This window comes from Ochotona curzoniae, unplaced genomic scaffold (genome assembly GCF_017591425.1).
Source record: "Ochotona curzoniae isolate NIBS_2020 unplaced genomic scaffold, NIBS_Ocur_1.0 contig_3520, whole genome shotgun sequence".
In the NCBI taxonomy this organism is placed as follows: domain Eukaryota; kingdom Metazoa; phylum Chordata; class Mammalia; order Lagomorpha; family Ochotonidae; genus Ochotona; species Ochotona curzoniae.
In genome coordinates, this window is record NW_024465894.1 from 6,022,664 (window position 1) to 6,040,726 (window position 18,063).

At 53.5% G+C, this 18,063-nt stretch overlaps 1 protein-coding gene across 6 annotated transcripts in view; it reads left to right on the forward strand.

Annotated features, from left to right (window-relative positions):
- SLC13A3 (solute carrier family 13 member 3) overlaps nt 1–18,063 on the forward strand; it is a 58,238-nt gene that overhangs the window by 14,302 nt on the left and 25,873 nt on the right. For 3 of the 6 annotated variants that reach the window (XM_040981370.1, XM_040981369.1, XM_040981374.1), the window contains 2 exons: nt 10,054–10,319; nt 13,226–13,389. In XM_040981370.1, the coding sequence (XP_040837304.1) occupies nt 10,054–10,319; nt 13,226–13,389 (430 nt within the window). Of the gene's footprint in view, nt 1–10,015; nt 10,320–13,225; nt 13,390–18,063 lie in introns of those variants that run through there. The other 3 variants (XM_040981371.1, XM_040981372.1, XM_040981373.1) reach the window with 3 other exon arrangements.

Genomic DNA, 18,063 nt, shown 5'->3' on the forward strand with positions numbered 1-18,063 from the left:
AAGCCGCTGTGGGAGGGGAGGCCAGCGATTTCCTAAGCCTACCTCGGTCTCCTCGTCTGTCCCTGGGCCCCATGGGCTGGAGTGAGGAGCTGCGGAAACCAAGTGCTTTGTAAACCACATAGTGCCCAATAAAGTCAGGTGCACACAGGGACCTGCACGTCTCGTTCACCAGTGTCCTGGCACTTAACACTCAGCAGGTACCTAATAATCCCAAATGAAAATGTGATAAAAAAGAATGCATTTCTTCAAGTTTCCTGCGTGCCAAGCATACTCTATAACTACACTGAAAAGTTTGCAGACAAATGTAATTTTTAAAGTTTTTTTTGATGCAAATAAGGTTTGAAATCCCCACAGAATTTGTTCATGGTACATATTGCCACAAAGAATCTTTACATAGTCAATCAACAAGTGTTCCCTGACTGCTTGCTAGGCACAGCCCCTCTACTGGGGCACCTGGCAGCCAGCCAGTCTCACATCCCTGCGGAATTGACAGTGTAGAGGGGGAGACAGGAGCAGAAATATTGCACTGAACCCCACGAATAGGCACAACTGTCATGTGCCCATTAAAATATATAAAAGACAAAATAAGGACTCCAAAGCCAAAGACACCATCTGGATAAGTGTGTGGGAGCTACAGTGTCCCGTGATAATAGATGCCATGGGGAAAGAAGAGAAGGGGATTGAGGATGGGGGTGCTGCAGGCAGGAAGGAGTCACTGGAAAGGGAGCGTTTGAACCCACACGTGGAAGAGATGCCATGGAGGCAGGGCAGAAGCAGGCGGATGAGCCCTGAGCATCATTAAGGGCAGAGCCTTCCAGGTTGAGGGATGCAGGTGCAGTGATCCTCCCGTGGGAGGATGGCAGGCAGGTGCTCTTCCTCAGGAGGCTGAGCCCTTGTCCTGGGTCGCAGAGGAACTAAGTCACAGGGCTAAGATGGGATTTAAAGGCACAGCCCACCCCACTGTCTGCTTGCTGGGGTCCCCTCAACCCGAGCAAGGCATCGTTTGTTCAGGCGTCCCAAGGTGTGCAAGGGGCTGTCAGGTGAATGGAGAGGCGGAGGCCTGGGAGGGGAAGGAGCAGCCTGCCCAAGGTCACACAGTGAGTTAGCGTCTTTTCCCCCACCTGACCACGTGTTTTGCCTGCCCTCCTTGGGGTGGCTCAGGACACTGGGAGCTCAGGTCCAGGATAGCTCTCCTCCCTCCCCACCTGCCCACCTGGCTTGTGAATGATTAGTGAGGCCTGAGCACTCACGGGGTGTGAGCCGCCCCAGGAATACTTTTAATGAATGGCTCTGAGAACTTGAACTTGTTACAACATCCACTAATGAGTCCAGGAGTCTAAGGCACCCCACTCTGGAGGAGGGATGGGAGGATGGGGTTGGCTGGGCTGAGAGGTTTCCTGGGCCAAATTCCCTTTATCCTCTTTGTCTCCCCTGCCCTATCATGGAGTCAGGTCTGTGGGGCCGTGGGTGGCCCCCAACCACTTTCCTGAGTGTTTTACAGGCACAGGAGGTAGCAGGGCTGGGCTGATTGAGTGTGTATCTTTCCGGTTACTCTGAGAGAACCTCCTGGAATGTGGAAGGAACTAATGACACACCAGCTGTAGAGGAGGGCTTAGGTCTGCACCTGCACCTAGTGAGTGCTCAGGCAACATTGGCTGAGAGCTTTGCTGCAATCTTCACCCGGAGCCCGAGACCAGGGTCCTGGGCAGATCCCACAGGGCAGCCTGGTTGCATCCCTGGTTACCAGTTGCCAGCAATTGTTTCTTAGCTTTCTTGTTTCTAAACAGAGTCACTGTGGCAAGTAGGGTGAGGCAACATGAGTGACAAGGAGTGTGCTAGTGGCTGGCATGTCATGGGATTCACCATTCCTGTTGGCTGTTCACACTGCAGCAGAGCCACTTTCAGCAAGTCCCTGGAACATCCTGTGAACAGGAGGGCTGGAGTCCCAGCAACCGCCAGGGGTCCCGCATGCAGCTTCCCTAGCGCTTTTGCAGATCCATGCCTGGTAGATCGCAAGGGCTGAGGTGCATCTTCTAGGGCTGAGCACCTGCTAAGGCGCTGCCACCTCCCTGTGCTTCTTCTTCTCCCTTCTGCCTGCTCCAGAGATGGCCCAGTGCCTGGGTGAGACACATCCCTGTCCCGCACAAAGAGAGGTGTTCAGAGTCCCCAGATGCACCCCAACTCTGTGACTGCACGTGGTATCAGCAGGGCTCATTCACCCCTTCTAGAGCACAGATTGGAGTGTCAATCCTCCCCAACCTTGGGCTCTCTGCTGCTTGCCAGGCTGGATCCTTTGCCTGGGCCTGCCGTGTGTGCCTGTGTGTATACTGGAATCACGGCAGTGGTGGAAAGAGAATGGGGCACAACCGGGCCGGGATTGCACACCCCAGGGGCTCTGGCCACAGCGCAAGACCCAGCTCTGGCTGCAGATGAGGCCAAGAGACTAGGAGGTGCAGGACTTGGTCCCAGCCTTACTAGGGTCAAGGTTTAGGGCTTCACAGTACAACCCTCCCTGTCCCCTCCCACCCCACCCCAACAGCCCTGTGTAGCAGCCTCTGCCAGCAACAGGAGAGCGTAGTGTGGGCCGCTGGCACAGGTCCTGCTCCCTGAAGGGGGGCAGCCAGCCCACTCTGCCTGGCACGCTGCTCTCAGTTCCTACCAAGAGCACAAGCGCAGCCCAGGGCCCTGCCAGAAATGACTAGAGCATCCCTGTGGGGGCTGGGGCTGCAGACTGTACTAGATTCTCCATCCTGACAGCTCCTGGAACTAGAGAATGGGCCATTTCTCTTCTTTCCCTTTCTGGGTGGAAGGGGCCAGCAAACTTGGGGGCAGTAGGGGAAAGGCTGCCCGCTGTCTGCCTGGAAATCATTCTCCAGCTCAAAAATTAACCACCTGACACGGCATTTTCCCGTTCTTCTCCCCGCCTCCCCCAGCCACCTCTGCGCACTCTGGCTTCAGACTTTAATCCCTGAGGTGATGCACTGGCTAAGCCAGAGCTGCGGGAATTTCTTGGGCTTGGGGGCTGGGTGGGAAGGTAGGTTATGAGGCTTCCTGTAAGAAATCCGGGCCCTGCTGAGCGTGTCTGGCTGAGTTGTTGTGAGTGGGTCTGGGTCAGGGACTGTGCCCAACTTCTCATGCCTTCCCTTTGCTTGCTGCCAACTGGGGACAGAACCAGATGGGCCAAGGCAGTGAGAGAGAGAGCAGGATTTACTGCCAATGTCCTGCACTTGCCTTGCCTGAGAGCCAGCCCTGTTCCCAACCCCTGCTGGCTCACAGAGCTCAGGACATCGGGACCTGCCAATGAAGTCAAACCCTTAGTGGACACGACCTACCCTGGACTTGCTGTGTGTGCCCTCAGACAAGCTGCTTTCTTTCTCTGGGCAACCGTCTCCTTTAACAGGAGAGTCAGTCAGGCTGGACCAGGTCTTCTGGACGTTGGAACTGTTGACATGGACACATGGTGAGGGTGTCCTTCCTCGTGCCCACCAGAGGTCAGCAGCACCTCCCCCAGGGGTGACAGTGAAATTCCACAGGGGCCCCTCCTCCACAGCCACCCCTGCTGGTAATCATTGCGTTTGCAATGATCTCAGGTCCAATCTGGCTCCCATCTGTTAAGACTTAAGATCAGTGGCTTTGAAACTCAGCCTTTAAGGCATTAAGCTGCTACCACTAATCATATTAAAACATGATTCTAAGTCATTTAATGTGACACATTGACAGTTTGTGTTTATTAAGTGTGTCCCATGTACCAATCCAGTTACTTTGCATTGAATAAGCCGCTCGCTGAGGCACGTGCCATCCTGCACCCACAGCGCATGGGTGCGGCCCTACACAATTTGAAGGGGGAGTCTCCGAAACAGATATGACCATGCAAAGTGAAAGGAACCGAGTCAGGAGACTCAGGGCTCCATGGCAGGATGCAGGGTGTCATGGTGACACGGGCAAGGGATGGGTAAGAGTCAGCCATATCGCTGTAGCATTTTAATTTTCCCTCTTAGTCAAAGACAAATGCCTTAAAGAGACACCCAAGGGCTCTGGCTGTGGGTCACAGAAACTGGATCTTTGCACTGCGTAAAGCTAATTAACACTGATTTGTACTGTGATAACTTCAAAGGATTTGAAGGTTAAGCTAAAAATCTGGTGGCTATTCAGGCCAAAAAAGCCTGGTGAGGGGAAGAAATCAAACTGGCCTCAAATTTCTGGAGTGCAATAATAAGTACGTGTCAATGTTCTAAGGCAGCAGAGCCTGAGCGATTCTTATCCCTATCCCTTTTGTGTTCAGCCATGGTCTGCTGTCAACCACACCCATCTGATGTGAAAAGAGGCGAAAGATGAAGAGGCAACGGTGAAGTTAGACAAAGGGTTAGAAGAATGTCAGTGTTGAAATCTGGAAAACAAAGTGTACAAAGAAGAAATCAAAACACATTTCTAGCTTCACACCCAAGATGGTTCGCATCCAATATAGTTTTCAAAATGCCTTGGCTCGCGTTTGCTCTGGTGCCGGGGACGTCCCAGTGTGGTTGTTCGCCACTCTGCAGGGGAACCAGCTCCGGCTCAGAATCCTCAGTGGCTTGTCACAGGAATTTGGTGGCAGAATCACCAGGCTCAGCATTCCTGGTCCCCTGCCAGAATTCTCCAAACCCGCACTGTCCAGGGAACGTCCTCTGGTGGTGAAAGTGTCCTGTGTCTCTTCTGCTTGTCCCACGTGGCTGTTGAGCATTTGCAGTGTGGCTAATGTTGCTGGGAAACTGGAAAGTTTCATTTCATTTGCATGAATCTGAACAGTCACTTGTGGCTACAGCCTCCTGTGTTTGGGCAGCCCAGCCCTAGAGGGTCCTTCAGCGTTCTCCTCCTCCTGGCTCAGCTGACCACTTTGCATCTCGGCCGACCCCCAACGCCATTCATGTCAAGTTCCCCCAAACACAGTCTCTGGGGTCAGCCTTGGTCGTTAGGGGCACACTTCATGCTCATGGCGCCTGCTCCTTGAGATGCACTTGCACGAGGTCTAATTCTGGGTTCTCCAACTCTCCGTACCCTGCACCCTCAGAGGTTTTAGCTGAGTCATGGCAGAGGGAACAGGCTGCGGCAGTGCGGGTCATTTCATCTGGTGCTGCTGCATCTCCTGCCCTGCCTGGACCCCCTCCCCCCCCCGCCAGATCCTCAGCCTCACCCTGAAGTGGAGCCTCTGGGCTGGACAAAGACACAAGAGGACAAAGGGCTTACCCCAAGACGACCCAGAAAACAGGTCGGCGCCACCTCTCCCAACCTCTGAACTGCACAAGTTAAAATTCAAAGGAACAGAGCTTGGGATCATGTGAGCCCATGCTCAGAGTTTGATCGGCTCCCCAAAGGACTGCCGCACAATGACGACCAGAAGCACTGATGCTGAGGCCCCATCAGAAGCACTGAGCTCACAGAATGGGACCCAGAGGCATGGGGCAGGGACTGCTCTGCTGCTGTGGGGAGCAAAATTCTGGAACATCCCCCTCGCCCCTCCACCCACCAGGCTCCCTTCCATGGTTCTGCTGGAGCCCCAAGATCTTTTGTGCTCTCCATGGTCCTGAAGAATCTTCTCCTCCAGACCTCAGTATTTGCTTCTGTAAAATGGGGGGTTGCAAAGTGGAGCAGGGATGTCTAACTCTGCCAGGCTGTCCACACTTTCAGTATTGTGTGTGAGCATATTGGTAAGGGTTCTCCTGAGTAGAGGTGCCCATGACTGCACCAACTAAGATCATTTAGACAGGAGGTCACAGACTGGTGACTGAGGGGGCAGGATCCTCCTTGTAGATGTGATGTTCTGGCTCATGCTTTACTCTTTATGAACAAAATCACGGGGAATTGTGAGATTTCACCTAAAAGCCAAAGATCAAACCTCTTTTGAAAAACCAGGAGATCTGATATTATGGGGCTGACATTATGCCATCCCCAAAATTACAGGTGCCCAGCAACTGTTGTCCTGGAGACAGGGGTTGTGCTTCTCACCTCACCACAGTCCCCACCCTGCCCTATTGCCCCACAAGCCTGAAACCCGTCGTCAGCTCTAGGTAATCACCAAGCTTGGATGTTCCTTTTCTTTAAGTAGTGACCTTCTATACTCACAGCACTGTCAAAAGTGCAAATTAGGTCCGAGAAAAGGATCTGATTTTTCTTTCAGCAATCCTCTTTGCTCATTAAAGTATTCCTTGCATTTGAATGTGTAACACCCAGTTAATATCATTTGTCTAGCAAATATATATTGAAGCACCAAGGTCAGAGGTGAACAGAGACCAGGCCCTGTTGCATGCAGCTCACGGCTGGAGGAGAGAAATAAGTAAGGAAGCAAACAATGGACTTTAGCCTGTGGTTGGCAGCATTGTGACAATGAAGCCAGAGAACGTGGAGCGGGGCACACCACAGTGGACAGTGCAACAGGAAGGGCCTCTGAAGAGGGGCCAGGGGAGAGAGGCTGAACAGCCGGGAGTCAGCAAGGCCAAGGTGATCAGGGTAACACGTGCAAACCCCGAGAGCCCACTGCTGAGTGTCCGCGGAGCCTCTGCGCCCTAGTCCCTGCCTGCAGAGCTCCTGGGAGGTGTTTCCTGTCCGGAAGCCAGCGCTGTCCCAAGGCCCAGCAGGGTTTCACTTATTAATTCCTCACCAGATGCCTGGCACCCAGCTGGCAAGTCTGAACCCATTTGTCCACAGGAAGCTCAGCCAGGCAAGGGAAGCCGTTTGGGGTCACTTGGACCCCATTTCAATCCCTGTGCCAACAAGCTCGTGGCCCACACTCCTGCCCCACTTACCAGCAAAGCCCACAAGGCCAGGGGCACCACCAAATCCCCAGCCCCTGACCTCTGCCCAGTTCACCTGTCATGTGGGCCTGCGGACATGTGGACGTGAGGACACGTGCTGCACCTGTTTTCCGTCGCGGCTGAGGGCTGCTGCTAGCATCCAGGTGGGGGCTGTGGGAGGGGGATGGGGCAGGAAGAAAGGGAGAGGGAAGAGAGGAGAAGCAGAGTTAGGAGGAAGAGAGGGCAGCAATGAGAGGATGCAAAGAGAAAGAGGAAGAAAATGAAGTGAAGGGACGTATAGGCCCAGGACTCTGAGCCTTTGAAAGGCAGCCCTAGCAGCCATATTTTAACAACATGCCTGCCCTGGCCCATTTGTATGATGTATGGAATGGACCTGTGCATGAAAGAACCCATACTGTCACCCCCAAAGCAGATCTATTGGACCACTGGCAGAAGGTACACATCAATCGCTGAGTTGTCGTGGCATGGAGAAGCACTCAGCTGTCGGAGAACCGATGACCACGGCCGCGGCCACATGGATGTGTGTCTCCCAGACACTAGCCAAGGCAACACAGCCCGACCCACACCTGTGCCTCGTAGGACTCTAAAGCCATGGGTCTGCCCAAGCACTGGGCAAAGAACTTGCCCCACTGAAGACATTCTAGAACAACAGCTAGAGAGCAAAACAAACTGAGGGGATTTTTTTAAAAGCAGCTTAATAAGTTTTCATACAATAAAACACGCCCCTTGTAAATGTCGCACAAACAACTGTGCTGTTAAAGCCGCTGTCCCAACCAAGAGGCAGGACATGTCCCTTGCCGCCTGCGGGTCGGTCCCCATGCCCCTTCCAAACACTGCTGGGATTTCTAACTCCATTGATTAGCTTCACCTGGTCTTGGATTTGATGTGCCCCATGTGCCTCAGTTGTCCCACCAGCAAACAGGATGTAATAATCCCTGCCTTGAAGGGCTGTTGTGGGGTTAGAATGAGTTCATGGGCATAACATAGAGTCCATCATTTAAAAAAAAAAGATTTTATTTATTTTTATTGGAAAGTCAGATATACAGAGAGGAGGAGAGACAGAGAGGAAGATCTTTCTGCTGATTTACTCCCCAAGCGGCCGCAATGGGCAGAGCTGAGCCAATCCAAAACCAACAGCCAGGAGCCTCTTCTGGGTCTCCCAGGCGGTGCAGGGTCCCAAGGCTTTGGGCCATCCTCGACTGCTTTCCCAGGCCACAAGCGGGGAGCTGGATGGGAAGTGAGGCCTTTAGGACACAAATTGGTGCCCATATGGGATCCTGGCGAATGCAAGACAAGGATGTCAGCTGCTAGGCTATCATGCCGGGCTCGAGTCCATCTCTTGGTGTGGCCCTGACCACAGAGGGGCATCGGTTGCAGGACCCCTACAGATACCCATGTCCTCAGATATGCAGGTCCTTATGTAAGCCCGGCATAGGATTGACATGTAAGTGTCACAATCATCCCACATACTTCATGTCGTTACTGATGGCTCTAAACGGAGTACAAGTGCTGTGGAACCAGTTGGACTACATCATTTAGGACACAGCGACAAGCAAACATTTGCCCATGCTCAGGGCAGACATACATATTTTTAAAATGTTTTCAATCCACAGTTGGATGGATCTGGTGGGGAATCCCCAGGCACAAGGATATCCTTGGAGAGGTGCCACCCAGTATGGCTCTACGTCCCACTTGAAGGACAACCCAACTTCCCAGCTGGGAGCTGGTCCTAGAAGTCTTATTTCCCTGACAGATTTGATCAAGCAGGTAGTTACTGTTGTAACCAGGATGGTGCCAGTTGTAGGAGGTGGCGGGGGGAGGCATTGGGGTTGGTGGGACAGAAGAGTGTCTCGGTCTGGTTGGACTGCCATAATAAAGTGCCCCAGGCTGGGCTGTGCAGAAACAACACAAAGTTATCGCTCCGGGGTGGGGCCTAGTGTGTACACAATGAAGGGACAGCCTGGCACAGTGTCCGGTGAGGGCCTCTCGCCCTCTTCCAAGCTGGCGCCTCATTGCTCTGTCCCCATGGGGCAGAAGGAAGCCTTCACTCATTTTGAGAAGGATAATAACCACGGCCAGGAAGGCAGACCCTCCCAAAGCTGGTACCTCTTATTGCCACCATGAGGGGGATGAGGTCTGAAGGGGACCCGGCAGCTAGCAGGCGCAGAATCTTCTAGTTGACTTAGCTCCTTCCTCCTCTGCCCCTGGGCTTGCTGTGCTGAACTGTGCTCTAGTCTTGGCCTGTCAGGGGTGAACAATTTGTCTGCATGTCTATCTGCTTGAGCAGGAGGAGCAGGCGAGCTGGGGCTGTGGTTCGATGCCAAACCTTGAATGCCAAGTGGGGGAGTTCATCCTAGCTCTGGAGGCTCATGTCTTAGATCCAAGAGGAAGATGCAGCATCTTACACACACGGTCTTCAAAGCTCAGAGAGGCAAAGCTGTTGAAGGCGCTCACTACGTCCAGGCTCATGGTCTCTACTGAGGACCCATATTCTCCAGAATGGAATACCAATAACTCAGCTATACAGAACCGGGACAGTGTGGCACCTAGTAGCCCTGCAACTGTCGGTGACTGTCATTGTTGGTGGAGTGTGTGCTGCGTGCGTTGCTGTGCCGAGCGCTGTATATGGATGGAGCGGTCACTGCTGGTGCTCCCTCTGTATGCCCTTCGATGCTCACACACACACCTGCTACTGAATCTGCTTCCTCTGTCTGCACAGCTATGTTCCACCTGCAAGTGGATAGGCTAGAAGTTCTGAGAGTTAATGGTCCCAGGAGCTGCTCTCAACCACTGATGGCCAAGTGTGGCAGTCAAGTCTCCCAGCTTCTTTTGCCTCCCAGTGTGGGGTTGGTCTAAGGCAGGTTCTTTCCTAGCGCTTCCCATCAAGAACCGAGCTCCAGTCCCACATGAACACACGTTGCATTGGTCTTCTGCTCTTTCTAGAACTTTCTGGAACTTGAACACACGTTGCATTGGTCTTCTGCTCTTTCTAGAACTTTCTGGAACTTTCTATCAAGTAAACTGTTTCCGTTCTCATCTTCATCTCAGGCTTTACTTCTAAGACAGTGGACTTGTTCACTCCATTTTCCAACATCCTAGGAGGTGGATGGGAAGAGCTTTTCCTTTTTGCAGTTGAGCAAATGGAGGCCCAGGAAGGTGAGGGCACTTGCTGAGGGCTCCGGTGGAGGGGGGCCATGCAGGGCTTCTCCTCCCCAGCCCCTGAGCCTCTCTGACGCTCTCAGTCTGCATCTCCCCTTACCCACAGGAAGGCCGCTGCCTGTATGTCATCCTGCTCATGGCCGTGTACTGGTGCACGGAGGCCCTGCCCCTGTCGGTGACAGCGCTGCTACCCATCATCCTGTTTCCCTTCATGGGCATCCTGCCCTCCCACAAGGTCTGCCCCCAGTACTTCCTCGACACCAACTTCCTCTTCCTCAGCGGCCTGATCATGGCCACCGCCATCGAGGAGTGGAACCTGCACCGCAGAATCGCTCTCAAGATCCTGATGTTAGTGGGGGTCCAACCAGCCAGGTAAGGCCAGGTCACGGGACCTGCAGCGTGGAGGGAGGGACCACCGTGCGACAGCCTGTCGTTCTGGCTTCTTACCGTCCAGTTTCTTTTCTTCAGCTCCGTAGTTAGTACCAGCTGTGTGCCAAGCACTGTGCTGTGGGGTAAGCCCACCTCTGGGCAAGGGTCCCCTCAGGTACATATAGGATCCCAGGAGGAGAGTGGAAATGCTGACAACCCCCACCCATCCGGGGCTTCGTAGAGATTCAGGTCCCCTCATGTTAGAGGGGGCTGCATTAGTAGTAAAAGGCTCCCAACTCAGAGCTGAATCCCAGACTGTGTGTCCTGAAGAATGACTTAACCATCTCTGCCTATACAATGGCCATGTTGTTGCACCTGCTTTCAAGGGTCATTATGGAGAATGAGTGAAGGTGGGTGACTCGCATAGACCTGAGCAGCAAATGCCAGCCACACTGCCCCTGCTCGCCATTTACCTGCCCGGGTGATGGAGGCAGAGGGAGGCAGGTGAACAGGTGAGGGACGGAGAGGGGATGGGAAGATGGTCTTATCTGAGAAGGAGGGAGGAGGGAGGCAGGGTCTAATCCTGCCTGGGGTCCTGGGGAATTCAGAGGGTTAAGGGAGGGCACTTAAAATGGGGTGTTTGAAGACTTTTGTTTCTTATTCTTTTTTTTTTTTGTTTGTTCCATTAACCCTTTTGGTTATTTATTAAATCTTAAGGTCTTCCCAGAATCTCTGTTAATACATAAAATACAACCTCAGGATTTTCAACAACCTCCATCCTATCATAAATGCAGTTTTTTTACAGAACACATAAACACACATACACACTACACACAACACATACATCATACCACATACACACACCACACACATCACACACACACACACACACACACACACACACACACACACACACACACACACACACACACCACATGCTGCTGCGGTAGTGCCCCTGCATCCCTTTGTTAGCAGGTGGCAATAACGGGCAGGGCCCTCACAGCAGCCAGCACCTGTGGCAGTTTGGAGTGTCTGTGAGAGTCCTGGATGGCTGCAGCCGTTGTGACGTGGCTCAGACATATCTTTGACCCTTTATGGTCCCAGGCCCCGCTCCTACTACTGAATTCTGTTCCCTGTTCCTACTCTGTTGTGATGAAGGGTTAGCAAAATGAAGCTGCAAACTTTCTCCTTCCAGTCTTGCTCTGCAACTGTGGGACCTCTGGTGAAGCGTCTGCTCTAAGGGCCCTAAGCTGGGAAGTGATGTGGCTGCAGATGCAGCTTTAAACTAGATTTTGTTTATTTATTCAAAAGGCAGGGAGAAATCTCCCATCTGCTGGGTCACTCCCCACATGCCTGCAATAGATGGGTCTGAGCCAGGCTACATCGTCCTCCCGTGTGAAGGGCCCCAAGTCCTTGAGCCGTCTCCTGCTGCCCCCAGGGTGTGCGTTGGTGGGGCGGGGCAGAGTCAGGAGTGGGTCTGGGACTTGAACTAGGTGCTCCGGATGGGAAGAAGGTGTCCCAAGCAATCTTCTAACTGCTGGGCTATGCACCTTCCTCTTGCATTTTTAAAATCATCAGGGCTACTGTGTGGCAGTTGTCTTGGAGGAATGCAGGATCGGGAGGAGGCTGTTGGGGTTCCTTGCCGGATGGTGGCAGTGGAGATGGACTGGTGGGGATGTTAGGGAGCTCTTGGGGTGGTAGGACTTGTCTGGAGGAGGGCATCGGAGAAGCAGGTCTGTTGGGCACTGTAGATGTCTCCTGGATAGAACCCACACCAAAGCTCAGGGACCCATCCTGGCCCAGGGTGCCCTTCTACACCCACTCCCTCTTCTGGGGACTTCAGAGAGGAGGTTGCCCAGGAGCTCAGCTCTGAAGAACAGAGGGGCTGCTTGCAAGTAGGAAACAGAACGATGCTCATCAAGAAACACATTCATCAGACACAGAACTGATGATATCCACCTCTATGGGAATTCTAATAATAGGTTCAGTCCAGGAGAAAGATCTATCCACATCTTATTCCCTCTTGCACATCTAAGTAAATTCCGCGAGGATTAAGAGGGTGATACAGGACCAGCACTGTGGTACACCAGGTTAAGCCTCTGTGTGTGATGCCAGCATTCCATATCAGAGCGTAGGTTTGAGTCCCACCTGCTCCACTTACAATCCAGCTTCCTGCTAATGTGCCTGGGAAGGCAACAGAAGGTGGTTTAAGTTCTTGAGCCCCTGCCACCCATGTGGGAAAGTGGATGGAGTTCCAGCTGGGGGCTTTGTCCTGGCCGGGGCCTTGCTGTTGTGGTCATTTGGGGAATGAACCACTGGGTGGAAGTTCTATTTCTCTCCCTCTCTCTTTGTAACTTTGCCTTTAAAATAAATAAATAAATCCTAACAAAGACTGCAAAAACAGCAATATATATATATATATAATATATATATAATAAATATATATATATATAATAAAACACCTTAGATCTGTTGGAGGGAAGGGATCGAGTAAGGGCAGGGAGTGTAGGGGTACGGGGGTGGGGGGTGTTGCTGAGAGGTTTGGTAGAATAAAAGTAGGTGCTGGGGCCAATGGGAGAGGAGGCTGGGTGGTATGCGGGCGAGATGGCAGAGTCTCAGTGCACAAGCAGCCATCTTCTGGCACAGCACCATTGAAGGTTTAAGACCAGGAGAGAAGATGTTCTCAGAGCGGTGAGCCCCTGTGGGTGGTACACGGGAGCACAATGATCCTAGCTTTGCTGAGGCGTAACAAAGGCCTGTGTACGCAGCCGTGGATGCCTCCTCTGAGCTCCAGCTTCCTGTCTGGGGCAAGGCAGATGGCTGGGTTGCTTGGAAATGGCAAGGCGGGGCCAGAGGCCCTGCTGGGCCTGGGCTTCCTCACTCACCTGCTATGGGCCTCTGTTTTCCAGGCTTATCCTGGGAATGATGGTGACCACCTCATTCCTGTCTATGTGGCTGAGCAACACGGCCTCCACCGCCATGATGCTGCCCATCGCCAACGCTATCCTCAAGAGTCTCTTTGGCAACAGGGAGGCACCAAAGGACCCCGGCCAGGAGAGTGGGGAGAACACAGGTACTGTGGCAGGGTGGGGGCAGGGAGGGCCTGGGGCCGTTGCATTGCTGGGAAGGAGCAGGCGGGGACCGATAAAGAATGCAGGGGACAGCCTGGCACCCATGGAGCACCTACTGTGTGCTAGGTATTTTAATAGTCACTGGGAATGAGGTCAATCAAATCCTGCAACCTTGGCTTTTTCCAAATTTGCCCTGCCTGAGTGCTTCTGTGCAAACTGAGAGTTCACCACTCGCGAATGTTGCATTTCGTTAGTGCCATGAAGTAGGCACTATTTTGTGGAGTTTGAAAATCGTATGGGCAGTTCTGGCTTCTGCCCCTCCTGCTGGGTGGAATGCAAGGATGCGAGCCAGAAGCAGGGATGAACCTCAGTTCTGAAGGTGAAGTTGAACCTTAAGAGATAGAAGGTGGATTTGCCCCAGGAGTTTTGAATAATCGACTTCACACGAACAAAGCATGGGTTATCCACTGATGGGTGGATTTTGTTGCCTGGCCATGTTTGTGGTGCATGCATCAAAATAAACAAGTATCCATTAAAGTATAAGCTTTAGCTCACCAACATCTAAACCAACCCCACTCACTGACAGTAGCCGGTAGATTTTCCCATCATGCAGTTAGGGGTCCTGCTCATTTTATTTCCACAAGAGGCCCTGAAGGCTAGAGGTGATTCTTAGGTCCTTACAGACATAGTTCCAGGACGTGAGACTGCAGTCCAGGATCTCATTGTTCGTGAAGCAGCTGAGCCAGAGTCTGTGCCGGGGCAGAGCTTTCCACATGGAAGGGAGGATGAGCCATAGCCAGGCCAGCAGACCCTGCCCATCACTGCTTCAGGCTCCGCAGCCTTGCAGTTGCAACTGCTCAGCTCAGCCCTTAAAGAGAGTGGAAGAGTGCTGATGGGTGGGGCCATGTGCCAGTAGAATTTTATTGATGGCTGTTTCAGTTGAAACTTCATACGATTTCCACATCACAACCTGTGAGTAGTAATCTGCTGATCTTTTCCACCATGAACAAATGTAAGAACCATGCTGCGTTGATGGACAGGGTGGGTGCAGCCTTGTCTACCACCAGCTACCCATCTGTTTTTGAGCTGTTTCCTCCAAGTCTTGGGGCTCTGCTTGTCTCCCATGTCTCCCCCACTGTATCTTGTGCAATGCACTGGCCTTCTACACTACCCTGAGAGCTGATGGCTGAGCACTTTATGCCAGGAACCTCCTGGAGGCCTTGACTGAGAGGTGGAGCTTGCCTTGACCTCATGTTGATGCACGGAAGTTGACAGTTGACGATCAGCGGTATTGGTGCTTTCAATCAGGGCAAGCTGGCTTCAGAGCCTGCATACACACACACCCTCTGCTGTGGAGTCCCCTGCAAATGATGATTGCTTTTTTTTTTTTTTTTCTTATTCTAAGTAGCCAAGCAAATACTTGGAAGCCAAGTCCTTCATGGTAGACATGAGAAACAGCAGGACCAGGAAGGAGAGGAGGGCGTTGTCACACTGAGGGGCAGTTGTGTTCTGAATTTACGCTTTCCTCCTGCCCTGCAGGGTAGAAGAGGGCAGAGCAGCCTGGGAGTCTGGGGCAGACACCTGCTTCCACAGGCCAGGATCGGAGAACAGGGCAGCCTGTGAGTGATAAGCCTCCTTAACCTCAAACAAGGTTGATTCCCATGCCCAGATTTCCCTAGTTCCTGTGTGGTACCCAGGAGGTGAGGGCTGGCATGGAGATGGTGTTTGTGGACTGGGGTGCCCTGCACTGAATCTGGCACAAGAGTCATCTGTGCGCTAAACTCACTCCTGATGAACCCAGCTCAGCCACTAACCTAAGGTCCTCTGGATCTTTACCACAACCACCTTCTGAGCCTCAGTTTCCCCAGATGTGAGGGCGAGGGGAACCGACCTAACCTGGCCTTCCTGTGCTGCTCAAAACTGCAAACCTACAGACAAGAAAGCTGCCTGCTCTCTCTCCCGGCCCCCTTATTGGGGACTTGGTGTTAAATGGAGCAGTCTCCTGGGAGGGTAGACCTTGCCACCTGTGTGCAAGGGGTCTCCTGGACCTGGGGGAATGATTAAATATGTTGTTCATGCCTTGGTTTTTTCCTCTTTTTTTTGTTTTTTTGTTTTTTTCAATTTCATCTTCTTTTGTTATCATGAGCAGAAAAATCATGCCTGCTAAAAAATGTCTTCACATGAGAAATCTGCATAAAGGAAAAGCAAGACTCCCTCCCTGGCAGCCTTACTGGTCAGGTTCACGGGCGCCATCAGCCCTGGTGCACCTTGCCCTCTGCTGCCCTGGCCAGAGTACACATAGCCTCACCACAGGGCGCTCAGCTCAAGTGCTGGCCGTGGGTGGCAGGCTCTGCAAGGGAGGCAAAGAGGCCCAGGGGAGACTGTGGCAAACGGGGTCGGGGGGGGGCGGGCACTCAGGCCCTGCCCCGTGCAAGCACCTAGCAGCCCTCGGAGGCCGGAGTTCTCCAAATCTCACCCCATGCCAACTGCGATGTCCCCTCCTCTGATGCAAAGCCAGGAAACAACTGCATCTGGGATTCTGGGGCTGGATGCTGAAGGAGGCCATGGCCAGGGTCCAGGGAGGGCAGGTACAGAGTGTGCGGGCTGGGGAGCGGTGTGATGGGAGGGGTGGAGAAGCTGGGGGCACTGGGTCAGGCTCCTCCTCTTGCCTGTGGGTCCCCTGTGGAGTGACTTTGCTCCTACCCTTTTAGGTGTCCGGTTAATATCCCCCTACTCCCTGCTTCAGTGCCCTGGCTCAGCTGCGAGCCTGGTACATGCAGAGCAGGTGTTCCCATCAGCATGCCTGACCTGAGGCCTTCGTCCCCACCGCCCAGGGCTATCCCAGCTGACTTTCAACCTTCAGACCCCTGCTGGGGGTCGGCAGTGTACAAAGGGGGTCAGCCACCCCTCGTGATGCACACAGGCAGGGCAGGCAGGGGAAGGGGCCCCACTAGGGTCCACCTGCAGAGCCTGTGGCCTCACTTGCATTGTGAAAGGCTTCTTCTTCCGGCCAAAGGTCCCTTAGGTGACCCCAGGCCCTCTAGCCAAGGCTGCTGGGTGCCTCTAAACAAATTGAAGAAGGGTAGCTGACCCCAGAGATTCCCCAAGGGTCCAAGTCAGAGGGAGTGGCCAAGGGGGCGCATTCATGTGGGGTCACGTGAGAGCAAGCCCAAGGAAGCCCCGCTGGTGCCGGGCTGGGAGCTGGAGGAGGTTCTGGCACTGAGCTGAAGGCAAGCAAGAGGCTGCCCGTGTCTCGGTGGGCGGAGGGACTGTGCACTCAGACGAGATGGCCACACGGCCTTGCTTTGCTGGTGATCTCACAGTCACAGCGAGCCCCTGCCCGAGGTGGGTGCCCTGGTAGACAGTGGAGCCCCACCCAGAGGACCCCAGGGTCTGGCCACACAGGTTACCCCAGTGCCCTGTGGCAGCGACTGCCTTTGAATGAACACATTTCCCCACTCTTTGCTGGCCCTGAGTTCCCTGCTAAGTTCTTTGCCGCCCCACGGCCACCAACAATGGGCTTTTGTGCCTTTTGCGAGCTAAAGCTACGGCTGTCAAGTAAATGGCTGACCTAGATCCCAAGAAGCCGTGGGTCAGAGCTCAGTGTTGTAGGGAAGTAGCAGCGTGGTCACAACTGGCCGCACTCCCGTGATAGCCAGGGCAGAGCTGCGGGGCACCACCCGGACCCCTCTGTCCGGCTTCTCGCAGAGGAGGCACTGCTCCCTGACTGCAGGTAGCCCCTCCGTTCCCATGACAGCCCCAGAACCTGCACTTCCATTTTGTGAAGTAAGGAGTCGAGGTACAAAGGAATGAAGAGTTTCTCTACATTTCCCTAGGCATCTCGGCTGGGGCCCTTCCAGCAGGCTCCCAGGAGAAGCCCAAATCCTGATGGTGCACCCCGCCACCTGGGGGTGGGAGGGACCCAACCTGGGGCCATTACCTACTGCCTGCCAGGGTGCACACGAACCGGAAGCCATAACCAACGTGGAGCTGGAAATCAAACCCAAGCACTCTGATATGGCATCTGCTGAAATGCTTTCCCAGGCAGCGTCTCAACTGCGCCAGCTCATGCCTGCCTGCTCTCCACCCGCCAGGAGCTTCCATTTTTGTCTCCTGCAGCCCACCACCCCCTGCCAGGTTCCAAATGCAAATCCTGCCATTCCTCTTAGGAACCAAATCTGGCAGGGCTCCACTGACTAGCTGCACCAGCACACTGCATTTCCATGGCTCCTCGGCTCTGCCAAGTTCCTCCTGACCACAGGGCCCTTGCACATGCTCTCTTGCCCTGGAGCACACTTCCCAGGGCTCCTGTGTGACTGGCTCTCAACTCAGAGTCCTCCACCCACTCCCCTTTATTCTCACCTCCTTCACATTGCCCAGCATTAACCCCTTCATCATTGCTTGAAATGGTCTTGTTTCTAGAACTTAATCTCAGGGGAAGAAAAGCCTTTGTTCTACATGGTCCCCTGAGTGCCTTGAGCTCATGGCTTCCTAGCACATAGTAGGTGCTCACCAAATAGGGTTTGGGGAAGTGAGTGGGTGGGTGGCCATGGTCACCCACCCTCTTGCTAACCTGTTACCCAGTCACCTGCTGGCCAAGGCTACTCATACCATCCCAGGGTGGAGGTATGGGTTGTCAAGCTGCCTCGAAGCCAACTCCCCACCCACGGGCCTGC